Source organism: Ranitomeya variabilis, chromosome 2, assembly GCF_051348905.1.
Source record: "Ranitomeya variabilis isolate aRanVar5 chromosome 2, aRanVar5.hap1, whole genome shotgun sequence".
In the NCBI taxonomy this organism is placed as follows: Eukaryota; Metazoa; Chordata; class Amphibia; order Anura; family Dendrobatidae; genus Ranitomeya; species Ranitomeya variabilis.
This window is the reverse complement of record NC_135233.1, coordinates 1,090,483,651-1,090,497,146: the sequence shown is the minus strand read 5'-3', so window position 1 is coordinate 1,090,497,146 and position 13,496 is coordinate 1,090,483,651. Positions and strand designations below refer to the sequence as shown.

Genomic DNA, 13,496 nt, shown 5'->3' with positions numbered 1-13,496 from the left:
ACACTGGGCACTTTGTGAACCTGTTCTCATGATTGGTTGGGGGGGTCCAGTAGTCAGACCCCCAGAGATCACACAGTTATCATCTTTCCTGTGGAAAGGTACAGTAGTTTATGTTATTGATGGGACAACCTCTTCCCACATGTGTCTAATATATTCCACCCCTCTACTCAGGCTCCGCACATTTTTCGAATACGCTGTATAATTTTTAGCTCTGCTTACAGCGGAAATCTATCGTGAAGTCAATAATAAATGTATAAAATCATAATTCAAAAATCAAAATCTATAAAATATTTCAATATTAAAAGAAATCCATGTAAAAAAAGCAAAATTCTAATATTTTTAAATGTTTCACTAAAGTAATAAAAATCCACATTCACATCATATTGTAAGAATATTTGACCATGAAATATCATCATCCCCTCCCCTGGGGAATATGACGTCAGGTGAGGTCCAGGTGCCGGCCCCGGGGGGCCCCGTCTGAGCCTCCTCAGTCCGGCCAATGGGCGCCATGATGAATCCCATTGACTGGTGGGGGATGGAGATCATATCTAAGGCACTGTATATACATAGGATGGGGGTCATGCTTGGTGTTTGGGGGGACGTCGTTGCTTGGTGTTTGGGGGGAAGTCAGGTGTGATACATGAGGCTGCACCTTGCCCGGCGGGTCGGAAGGTGCTTACAGTAAGTCTGTCCCAATGACGTCCAGGTCTCCTAGTCCTCGTCTGAGCCACCCTCGGATGTGGGCACCTGCCAGGGCAGACTCTCGAAGAGGGAAACGGCTGTAAGATAAGGCAGAGATCAGCAATTAGTAATATTAGACAGAGCCATGCCCGCATAATACCGCTACAGAGTGCAAAGACAATACCGCCAATTACAGAAAACACCCCTAAAAGATCTCACATTACACTGCCATATAGTGTCAAGGTAATACTACCAATAACCGTACACGTAATGCCACCATAGAGTGCGCGAATAATATGCAATGCTGCCATAATACTCCACATTATCCTGCCAAGATAATACTGCTATACACAGATCACATAATACTACCATATCGTGCCCGAATGACATGCAATAATCTATAATACTGCCATAGAGATCTTGTATAATACCGCTATATACTGTAGTACATACATAATACTACAAACGACTTCTAAATTGTATCACCATACAGCGCTAAATAATAGACAGAGAAAATAGTTTCTCCGTCCTGCAGAAACCCTAATAAACTGGGGTCCTAATCACTAGCACTACATATGTGTGGGACAGAGCGGTCAGTACTTGGGGGGCTCCTGGACGTCCGGGTGCAGGCTTTATATCCCTTCTTAGACAGAGTGGGAACCCCGGCTCGGACGGGCACAGGTCGGATTCCGGCGTTCCACTCAGTACTCTTCGCCAGGTTCTTTGCTGCCGCCTTGTTGGCGGGGTATTCTCCAGACTGATGTACGGCCCAGCCCGGCCTGGATGGGGTCTTGCCTAGATTCCCAAATTCGGCTGAAATCGACATCTATGGGAACACAGCACAATGGTTAAACCTGCAGATCTGGACTTTGTAGAACTATCAAACAAGCTGCACTTTTTTTTTCTTTTTTTAACCCCTTTTTCTAAGAGTCACAATTTATTTTATTTTTTTTCTGTCCTGGTAGCAGTATGAGACAAGTTTTGAATGACACTGTCGTAGAGAAAAACTGTAAAATTCATAAAGACACCTCCAGAGAGGGGACATATCACCCTCCTCACATTGAACATATGGGATTAATATTAACTGGGGAAGTTAGAAAAAGTGTACAGTTCAACCTCCATTGAAGTAGGACCTCCTGCCATGAACAGGTAATTACAACAAGGGATCTCTGAGAAAGAGCCAACAAGTCTAGGATTTGCATACTGAGAGGCGGATAAGTACAGGGTCTTCCTCTGTTAAAAGGAATTATCTCTGGAGTAAGTGGTCAGTGATGAATATTGGGGGTTTGCATCAATCCAATATTTATGGAAGGTATATTTTCGAGATATTTTTTAGCGAAGGGACGAACATAACGCATTCATTCACATCATCGTAAGGCCTGACAAACGCCTCCAACTTAATATCGGAAAGATGGATGATGCAACCCACGCCATGTTTCATCTCTATAAAAAGGTAAAATCGTCATAGGAAACATAACAACGATATCCCGCACCTGGGACCTCCAGGGGTAAACATATCCTGTAAGTTGGGGATCTCGTAAACGTCTAAAAGACCTAGCAGATCCCACGATCAGCCATGTATGAGCTCATCAAGGGGAGGTATGTGGCGTAACCTTCATTTAATAAAAATCAGAGTTTGGGTTTCTGTCATTTGTCAGTTCTGGAAGACACAGTACTCTGTGGTTCTGTTGGTTGCTAAAAGGAGTTGTTCTAAGGCGTGCTTCCTTCGGCTAAGCTTTGAGCCATTTCCGTGACATCAGGTTTAGTATTATTTTGTTATCCCTTTTAATCTGTATGGTTGTATATTGATTTGTTCCCATTTTGTAACATCTTTGCATATTTTTTTTATAAACACTGCCTGTCTTTCTGGACTAAATATATAAAATGTAATAGCTCTGTTCCTCTTGCTCTGTACACCGCACCCCTGAGGCCATCTGCTACCTGTATAGGGTGTCCAATCGACCTGTATAAACGATTGGTTGTGGCATTTAATAGATCCTTTTCTAATTGTGAAGCTGGTTGTGATCGTATTGAGAATATATATATATATATATATATATATATACAGATATAATACAAAATCGGTAGCAACAATTACCAATTACTGACGAGTGATAGAGGAAGCCGTGGCTGCTTCCACTACTAGGCCGATTATTGGGGAACTCACAGTGAGCGTTTGGTATATACAGTACACCTCAAATTCCAACACATGGAATATATATATATATATATATATATATATATATATATATATATATATATATATACGATATATATATATTCCATGTGTTGGAATTTGAGGTGTACTGTATATACCAAACGCTCACTGTGAGTTCCCCAATAATCGGCCTAGTAGTGGAAGCAGCCACAGCTTCCTCTATCACTCGTCAGTAATTGGTAATTGTTGCTACCGATTTTGTATTATATCTGTATATATATATATATATATATATATATATATATATATATATATATATATATATATATATATATATATATATATATATATATATATATATATATATATATATATATATATATAAAATTATTATTAACATTTTGCAATGCTACTTAAAAAAAACTAAAAAATATAAGAAACCAAAGAATTTGCCATCAATCACCACATCATGTGAACAACAACTATTTTCTGGTCAATGGATGACGGCTTGTTGTTTGTGGGGCGAGCGGTAGTTGTAATTTTTTGGGGGCGGGAGGTGATGTTATAAAATATAGCAATTCTGGCATTATATTTTCTTTCACAGTGCATGATAAATATTTAAAAATGTTATTATCTCAGGCACTTGTGAACATGGCGATACCAAATATATACATATGATACTGCCCCCTGAGGAGGCGGATGCGAAACGCGCGTCGGGGTGCATGTTTGCACCTACTGACATGGATATGGATAAGAGCCATTAAATGGAATACTATCTCCCTTGCTATGTAGGTATTGCAAATGAATGGTCACTGACCTTAAAAAACTTTGACATCTTGTTGCACTCTACCTATGTGGTAATAGGGAGCCAGTCACCCCCTAATAGAATTTTCTGCACTGTCATTTTGATTATATGACTGGCTATGTGATTGCCTTTCCCCATATTTAATGTCTGTGATGTAACACCACTTATTTGGTGCTGAACTCAAATAGCTCTGTTTTTGACCTGTGATACATGTGATTGATTGTTTGTCATGATTTATTTTTGTTATTTAATTTGTACTTTGCGCATTTGTCTGGTGGTTGATATGTTCCATATTCTCATATTATAATTTCAAATATATATTTATTTAACTTTTCCATTTCCCTATTTACCTTTAGGGAAAATTTCAGACTCATATTTTGGGGGGGTTTGTTTGAATATTTTTTTGTTTAAATAGTTATTTTTCCTAATTAGTCACCTAAGGGGGATTTGAAACTGTGAAGGTTTGATCGGCCATACGATACACTGCAATACTTAGTGTAAAAATCTCCTATGTGATCCATTCTCCGGCAGGCCCCTCAATACCCCGAGATCACATCCCGTGACAGCTGCACACAGCACCACTGACAATTCATTGATTTGAATGGAAGCCGTGTAATGCCTTATTTCACCTCTGGAGGCGCTGCAGAGAAATGTCACGCTTGCTGCTATACTCTCCTACAGATCACAGCTTATCATTAGGAGACTTATGTGAAAGAAACACTGCGATCAACAGATCACTAAGGATAAGCTGTAACCTGTGGCAGCAAGTGATTGATTTCCCTACAGCGCCCCCGCAGAGCAAATTAGGTATTACATAGAGAAAATAGAAATAAACAAACTATGAAAGCAATGGACATGTTGGGTCCTCCAGTGTGTACCCACCTCAAAATTAGGTATTTAAAATTATTTTTGACCCTTTTAACCAAGTTCTATTAAAAGTAAAGTCTCTAATAAAACATTATTAAGGACAAGGCTCCCTAGGTCCAAGCATCCAAGATCAGCACCCTGATCTGATTCCAACCATCACAGTCCTAGTGATGAGGCAGTACACATAGAAAGCTGGGATCTTACCCAAGTAATATGTACCCCCTCACAGGAGCCCCCCAAGTGCTATAAATGTAGAACAGGAGAGACCTTTCTCAGGAGAGCTTTGATGTGAATGTGATTACTAACTCCAGGTAACAGAGGTGTCTAAGTGTGACAGCACCACTGACAGACAAGGACTGAGGAGGCCCAGGTGTGAGATCTCCCCACAATGAAGGCCCATGAAAAGAGAATGTGTGAACAAGGTGAGGAATGTGAGCCGGGACGTAAACACCATAATCCACTACACCAGGACGTGACGGGGGTAAACTGAGCGTACCGGGGCCTGTTTACTTAGCTAAAAACAGGAAAAATACACAAAATAATAATATTATTATGATAGACATGTACATCAATATTGGTAGACACAAACACGACCTCGCAATATTCCTGTATGCGATGGGGCAGTATTATAGCAGTTAGATTTTTATACAGAGGGGCATAGGGGCAGTATTATAGTAGTTATATTCTTGTACATAGGGGCAGTATTATAGTAGTTATAATCTTGTACATAGGGGCAGTATTATAGTAGTTATATTCTTGTACATAGGGGCAGTATTATAGTAGTTATATTCTTGTACATAGGAGCAGTATTATAGTAGTTATATTCTTGTATATAGGAGCAGTATTATAGTAGTTATATTCCTGTACATAGGGGCAGTATTATAGTAGTTATATTCTTGTACATAGGGGCAGTATTATAGTAGTTATATTCTTGTACATAGGAGCAGTATTATAGTAGTTATATTCTTGTACATAGGGGGCAGTATTATAGTAGTTATATTCTTGTATATAGGGGGCAGTATTATAGTAGTTATATTCTTGTACATAGGGGCAGTATTATAGTAGTTATATTCTTGTACATAGGGGCAGTATTATAGTAGTTATATTCTTGTACATAGGGGCAGTATTATAGTAGCTATATTATTGTACATAGGAGCAGTATTATAGTAGTTATATTCTTGTACATAGGGGGCAGTATTATAGTAGTTATATTCTTGTACATAGGGGCAGTATTATAATAGTTATATTCTTGTACATAGGGGCAGTATTATAGTAGCTATATTATTGTACATAGGAGCAGTATTATAGTAGTTATATTCTTGTACATAGGGGGCAGTATTATAGTAGTTATATTCTTGTACATAGGGGCAGTATTATAGTAGTTATATTCTTGTACATAGGGGCAGTATTATAATAGTTATATTCTTGTACATAGGGGCAGTATTATAGTAGCTATATTATTGTACATAGGAGCAGTATTATAGTAGTTATATTCTTGTACATAGGGGGCAGTATTATAGTAGTTATATTCTTGTACATAGGGGCAGTATTATAGCAGTTATATTCTTGTACATGGGGGGCAGTATTATAGTAGTTATATTCTTGTACATAGGGGCAGTTTTATAGTAGTTATATTCTTGTACATAGGGGCAGTACTATAGTAGTTATATTCTTGTACGTAGGGGCAGTTTTATAGTAGTTGTATTCGTGTACATAGAAGTGCAGCGCCCCAGAGTCCTGGTCGTTGCAGTACTGTGGCTCCGCCGCTATGGGGAGCTATGGTACGTCTGATGGCACTGAAGGAGTTCATCTGACCAGGTATCACATACACCAATACATTTCACAGTCGGGCCTCCAGGGGGAGCTAAGGGTGCTATTTATTAGGCCACTCCTCACCACTGTGGGTAAACTGGGGGTCAGGCAGGAAGTTAGATCAGAAGCTGACTGGGTTGGACCAGACAACACCTTGTGGCAGAGGGTGTTGTGGGGGAAGATTCGGTAGGGTCCCTGTCAGGTTTGGGACCCTGACAGAGGCCTGGCTACAAGAAGGAACGTCACGGGACCGTGCCTGCTCAGCATAGCGGCGGTGCCCTAAGAAAGGAACAGAAGCGAGATATATTGTGCTGAGTGAGAAACGAGATCAAAGCAACAAGGAGAAATACCAGTAGGAGTCGTGCTGTAAGACCGAGGCAACATCCTACTGAGGCGCACAACCGGCGGCCGGAACGCCGAGGAAGTATTTATATATCTAGCTCCAAGCAATACTTCAAACCAACGGCAGGACAGTCAGTCATAGGCGGGCTGTCTAACATACATCACCTATGAAGACATGGGGGGCAACTTGTGGAGAGGGGCGACTCTAGGGTCCCGGAAGAGCTCCGAGCCTACCCGTCATACGGATGCTGTCCTAACCGTAACATCAGGGAGGGACGGAGGATTAGCAGAACATCATCTAATCGAGTTGTGAGGGAACTTAAGAAACAGACACAACAGTTGTGGGGACTTTCCGTAAGCACAGCAGGGAAGGACCGCAACACATAGCGCTAGAAGGAAGGCACAGATTTCCACCTGCAAAGAGAACTCTGGAGGTGCCATTGGACAGGCTGGACTTGCGCAGCCTGGTGAACCGTATTCCGGACTGAGGACCCAGAGACCTTCAGTAAAGAGGTAAAGAGACTGCAACCTGGTGTCCTCGTTATTTACTGCACCGCACCACCACCACCATTTACCATCCGCAACTATCATTCACTGTACGCCCCTCAGCAGGGTCACGGACCGGGCCTAGCCACCGTGACAACCCCAGAGCAGAGACTCAGAGGCCCGGTACCGGGTACCCCTCGGCCCTGCGGCAGTAGGGGCGCTACAGAAGCAGCATTATAGTAGTTATAATATTCTTGTACATAGGGGCAGTATTATAGTAGTTATATTCTTGTACATAGGAGCAGTATTATAGTAGTTATATTCTTGTACATGGGGCAGTATTATAGTAGTTATATTCTTGTGCATAGTGGCAGTATTATAGTAGTTATATTCTTGTACATAGGGTCAGTATTATAGTAGTTATATTCTTGTACATAGGAGCAGTATTATAGTAGTTATATTCTTGTACATAGGGGCAGTATTATAGTAGTTATATTCTTGTACATAGGGGTCAGTATTATAGTAGTTATAGTCTTGTACATAGGGGTCAGTATTATAGTAGTTATAGTCTTGTACATAGGAGCAGTATTATAGTAGTTATATTCTTGTACATAGGAGAAGTACTATAGTAGTTATATTCTTGTACATAGGAACAGTATTATAGTAGTTATATTCTTGTACATAGGAGCAGTATTATAGTAGTTATATTCTTGTACATAGGGGCAGTATTATAGTAGTTATATTCTTGTACATAGGAGCAGTATTATAGTAGTTATATTCTTGTACATAGGGGCAGTATTATAGTAGTTATATTCTTGTACATAGGGGCAGTATTATAGTAGTTATATTCTTGTACATAGGGGCAGTATTATAATAGTTATATTCTTGTACATCGGGGCAGTATTATAGTAGTTATATTCTTGTACATAGGGGCAGTATTATAGTAGTTATATTCTTGTATATAGGGGCAGTATTATAATAGTTATATTCTTGTACATCGGGGCAGTATTATAATAGTTATATTCTTGTACATCGGGGCAGTATTATAGTAGTTATATTCTTGTACATAGGGGCAGTATTATAGTAGTTATATTCTTGTACATAGGAGCAGTATTATAGTAGTTATATTCTTGTACATAGGAACAGTATTATAGTAGTTATATTCTTGTACATAGGAGCAGTATTATAGTAGTTATATTCTTGTACATAGGAACAGTATTATAGTAGTTATATTCTTGTACATAGGGGCAGTATTATAGTAGTTATATTCTTCTACATAGAGGCAGTATTATAGTAGTTATACTGTTGTACATAGGAGCAGTATTATAGTAGTTATATTCTTGTACATAGGGGCAGTATTATAGTAGTTATATTCTTGTACATAGGAGCAGTATTATAGTAGTTATATTCTTGTACATAGGGGCAGTATTATAGTAGTTATATTCTTGTACATAGGGGCAGTATTATAGTAGTTATATTCTTGTACATAGGGGCAGTATTATAGTAGTTATATTCTTGTACATAGGAGCAGTATTATAGTAGTTATATTCTTGTACATAGGGGCAGTATTATAGTAGTTATATTCTTATACATAGGAGCAGTATTATAGTAGTTATACTCTTGCACATAGGAGCAGTATTATAGTAGTTATATTCTTGTACATAGGGGCAGTATTATAGTAGTTATATTCTTGTACATAGGGGCAGTATTATAGTAGTTATATTCTTGTACATAGGAGCAGTATTATAGCAGTTATATTATTGAACATAGGAGCAGTATTATAGTTGTTGGAAACTTGAAAGATGTGAATGGACTTATCTTGTAAAACCAGACAACATACCAGTGATTTTGCTTTGCGCAGTTTATAACATGCGGATGTTGGTCTCTTCTTTTTCTCTAAGTTCTGCTTGTTAAGGTTTGTTGTCCCAGCACTGGATTTTTGCCTGTGAAACATTCAGGATAATTATTACCCAGTAAAATCTCCAGTAATATATGGGAATACAGCTGGTCTTATGTGTAGATTTAGTTATGTTACTGACTTATATAGCCAGGGCTCTTTACAGACATTATCATCACTGTCCCCATCGGGGCTCACAATGTAAATTCCCTATGTCTTTGGAGTGTGGGAGGAAGGATAGATGTTACCGCTTATTAAATGGGATATAAAAATAGTGCTGAATGTAAAGAAAAGTACATAAATGTACTAAGACGGAAGCACAGGAAATAAACTGGGGCATTCAGGACAGTGGGAAAGCTGGGTGATTCCCTCTATGAGAGCGGCCATACTGATGATCTCCAGCTTTCCCAGAAAATTATAATGAAACGTCTGTAAAGAATGTAAATGAATGTGTGGACTAATCCTCGGATTGCCGCATGGCGCGTCTTTCATCGGGCCGGCGCAGGTATTTACGCCGAGTCTTTGAGGATGACGAGCTGTTTCCTGGGTGTCGGAGAATATTTATGGTGCAGGATTTGAGAAAGCAAACAAGCAGGATCTACCGATCCTCCTAATGTGATCTGTCAGCGCTGATCTGCAGGACGGATTGTGAACCTGTATGGAGCTCAGAGGAAGGCGAGACCCTGTAAATAAGGGCGACTCTCGAGGGTGCTGTTATGGCTAGTAAAACTCTAAAACCGGGGTGCATTGGCTTCACACATTAAATTTATTAACACCCCACCCTAGTGTGCTACAGTTCTCAGGACAGCACCCTGGGTGCCCTGTACTGCACGTCTGTACCTGGGAGACACGGAGCAGTTCTGCTCCAGAAACAATGAATAGCGCCAAGTACATGGCTGCCGAGCTCCAGCGTCATGGACGAGCAACTTCAATCCATCACTGCAGGGAGGCGGGAAAACATTGGAGAAAAGTGATCTATCACACACCGCACCGCACCTGTCCGCACCGCGCCTGGGACAGTCCAATAACGCACCTACATCCTGCCAACAACTGACAGGTCGCTCCATATGACAGATTTCATTATTTTCCCCCGCCAGCAGAATAGTGAGTGCAGCTCTGGAGTGTAACGCAGGATGTAACTCAGGATCAGTAGTGTAATGTATGTACACAGTGACTACACCAGCAGAATAGTGAGTGCAGCTCTGGGGTATAATACAGGATGTAACTCAGGATCAGTAATGTAATGTATGTACACAGTGACTGCACCAGCAGAATAGTGAGTGCAGCTCTGGGGTATAACACAGGATGTGACTCAGGATCAGTAGTGTAATGTATGTACACAGTGACTGCACCAGCAGAATAGTGAGTGCAGCTCTGGGGTATAATACAGGAGGTAACTCAGGATCAGTAATGTAATGTATGTACACAGTGACTGCACCAGCAGAATAGTGAGCGCAGCTCTGGAGTATAATACAGGATGTAACTCAGGATCAGTAATGTAATGTATGTACACAGTGACTGCACCAGCAGAATAGTGAGTGCAGCTCTGGGATATAATACAGGATGGAACTGAGGATCAGTAAAGTAATTTATTTTGTACAGTGCTTTCAGAAAGTATTCATACTCCGTGAACTTTTCTGCATTTTTTCACATTACATCCTCAAACTTAAATGTATTTTACTGGGATCTTATGTGACACCAACACAAAATAGAAAGCATTTGTGACATCTAAAGGAAATGATACGAAAGTTTTCTAATTGTTTTAAAAATAGAAATCTGCTAATTTGTGAGGTGCATTTGTATTCAGCCCCCGTAGTCTGATCCTCCTAAATAAAATCCTGAGTGACCAGTCACCTCCAGAAATCACATAGTTGGTAAACTGAGTCCACCTGGATATGATTTCTTCTCAGTATAACTACAGCTGTTCTGTGAAGGCCTCAGATGTTTGTGTGAGAACATTAGCGATTAAACAGCATCATGAAAACCAAGGAACCCACCAGACAGGTCAGGGATAAAGTTGTGAAGAAGAGTAAAGTAGGGTTAGGTTATAAAAAATAAAATTGCCCAAGTTCTGAACATCTCACAAAGCTCTGTTCAATCCATCATCCAAAAATGTAAGGAGTATGGCACAACTGTAAACCTAAAGATATGGCAGTAACTAAAACTGACATCCCAAGCAAGGAGAGCACTAATTAGGCCCGTGGTCACTCCGAAGGAGCTGCAGAGAGCCACAGCTCAGGTGAGAGAATCTGTCCACAAGACAACTATTAGGCCTCCTACTCACTTGCGAGCAACTCGGATGAGTCTCGTATGTTAAAACCCGGCTCTGCTGCCGGCACTCAGATCGGAGCGTGCGGCCGCATAGGAATACTTTCAGCCGCACGCTCCGCTCCTCTGTGCCAGGTGCAGTGCCGGGTATTGACGTGCAAGACTCATTCGAGTCTCACGCAAGTGAGTAGGAGCCCTGAGTCGTATATTCCACAAGTATGGTCTTTATGTAAGAGTGGCAAGAAGAAGCCATTTTCAAAAGCAAGTCACAAGAAGTCCCATTTCCAGCTTGCAAAAAGCCATGTAGGGGACTCAGCGAGCATGTGGGAGAAGATGATCAGGTCAGATGAAACCAAAGGAGAACTTTTTGGTCTAAAAGCAAAACACTATGTGTGGTGGAAAACTAACATTGCACATCACCCTAAAATCATCATCCCCACCGCCACACATGGTGGTGGCAGCATCATGCTGGGGTGATGCCTTTCTTCAGCAGGGGCAGGGAAGCTGGTTAGGTGATGGGAAGAAGGATGGAGCTAAATGCAGACCAATCCTGAAGGAAAACCCGGTACAGGCTGAAAAATACTCGAGACTGGGGCACAGATTCAATTTCCTGCAGGACGACCCTAAACCTCCTGCCAGAGCTACAATGGAGGGTTTAGATTCATGTGTGAACGGCCCAGTCACAGTCCAGACCGAAATCCCACTGACAATCTGTGACAAGACGTGAAAATTACTGATCACAGACGTCTCCATCCAATGTCACTGAGGAAGAGCGAGTGTGCAAAGAAGAAGGGGCAAAATGTCACCTCTAGATGTGCAAAGCTGGAGAGACTGACCCCAAAAGACTGCAGCCGTAACTGCAGAAAAAGGTGGTCCTACAGAGTACTGACTCAGGGGGCTGCATACAAATGCACCTCACAGATTTATATTATTAAAACATTTAGAAATCCCTGTACAATGTCACACTTCGCACATACTTGTTTATTTGTGCTACATTTAAGTTTGTGGGTGTAAAGTGAAAGAATGTGGAAAAGTTCAAGGGGTATGTAGACTTTTTCGAGGCACTGTACATTGGTGCACATTCATTTTAATTAGAAGTAAAAATCTTAATCCGGACACAGGTGACTTACGCCTGCCGCGCCTGCTCCATAGGAGCATAGTTATCCAGGTAGTTGAATCTGACGGTATCGGTGGGGTGTTTGTCAGATGACCGCCATGGTGGGAGGTCCTTCTTCCCTTCCTGAAACTTTGTTGTCCTCTGGGAGAACGGAGACGTGTGTTTTGTATCTAGAACTTCTTTACTAATTGGCTGCACGTCGATGACCACAAAGTCTTCCCTCGGAGGAGTCTAGAATGGAGGAGAATCAGATGTGGTCTTATACAACCTGTACAGATAGATACAATATCCGGGAGGACTCGGCTTACTCTACGCACCTTGGGCCTCGTCACATGAAGCTCTTTCACCATCTCTATGTACTGTCTCTTCCACACACCCTGCTCGAAAGGCGTAGGGGAAAAATTGACGTACCAACCGAAGCGCAGGCATTTTGGCATCCAGAGCTGGTCCAGTTCTGTTAGGTTCTTCCAGTGCCAGCTTGCCTACATGTCACCAAATGAGAAGTTGGTCAGCTTGGCATTGAGACTGAGGCACATTTGTTCTACTATGGTCTCGAAAACGTATAAACTGTTACAAATTTGAAGGCAGAATTTGCATGGAAAATATTTGACGTCTGAACATTATATTAAAGGACACTGCCACTTTAAAAAATAGTAGAGATGAGCGAACCAATCCAAGGATTTCCTGGAAACATCAGACCGCCCCTGAGGTTCCTTCATATTCTGCTCTAGCCCCCACAGGCGACCTACACTAGATCAGGCACCAAAAAGTAATCACTGAGGATGCAACAAACTCCAAGGACATGGAATATGGGCATCGTTCATGTTTTTAACATTGTGGGATTTAAGAAAACTCCTCATGACAGGTGAAAATTTAGTTTTTTTTGCATTTTAATTTTTTCCAAGTCCTGACTTTGCTGTTTATTCGTTGGCACATCAGTGAGAGGTCTGGTTTATTTTAGTTTTCAATGACCCCTTTCATTTTTCCAAACAAAAAACGGGGGGAAAAATTCACAAGGGGGGGAGGGTAAAATACAATTCCGCAATTGTTTTTTATGATGTCC

The 13,496-nt window shown here is 41.0% G+C and overlaps 1 protein-coding gene across 2 annotated transcripts in view; it reads right to left on the bottom strand.

The window, feature by feature from the left end:
- Positions 1-208: 208 nt before the first annotated feature.
- The window catches only part of FBXO16 (F-box protein 16), a 56,395-nt gene continuing 43,107 nt past the window's right edge, over positions 209-13,496 (bottom strand). For both annotated transcript variants that reach the window (XM_077291740.1, XM_077291741.1), the window contains exons 5-9: positions 12,751-12,915; positions 12,447-12,664; positions 8,992-9,094; positions 1,282-1,507; positions 209-779 (exon numbers count right to left, since the gene is read on the bottom strand). In XM_077291740.1, the coding sequence (XP_077147855.1) occupies positions 712-779; positions 1,282-1,507; positions 8,992-9,094; positions 12,447-12,664; positions 12,751-12,915 (780 nt within the window). In that variant the 3' untranslated portion in view covers positions 209-711. The remainder of the gene's footprint in view (positions 780-1,281; positions 1,508-8,991; positions 9,095-12,446; positions 12,665-12,750; positions 12,916-13,496) is intronic.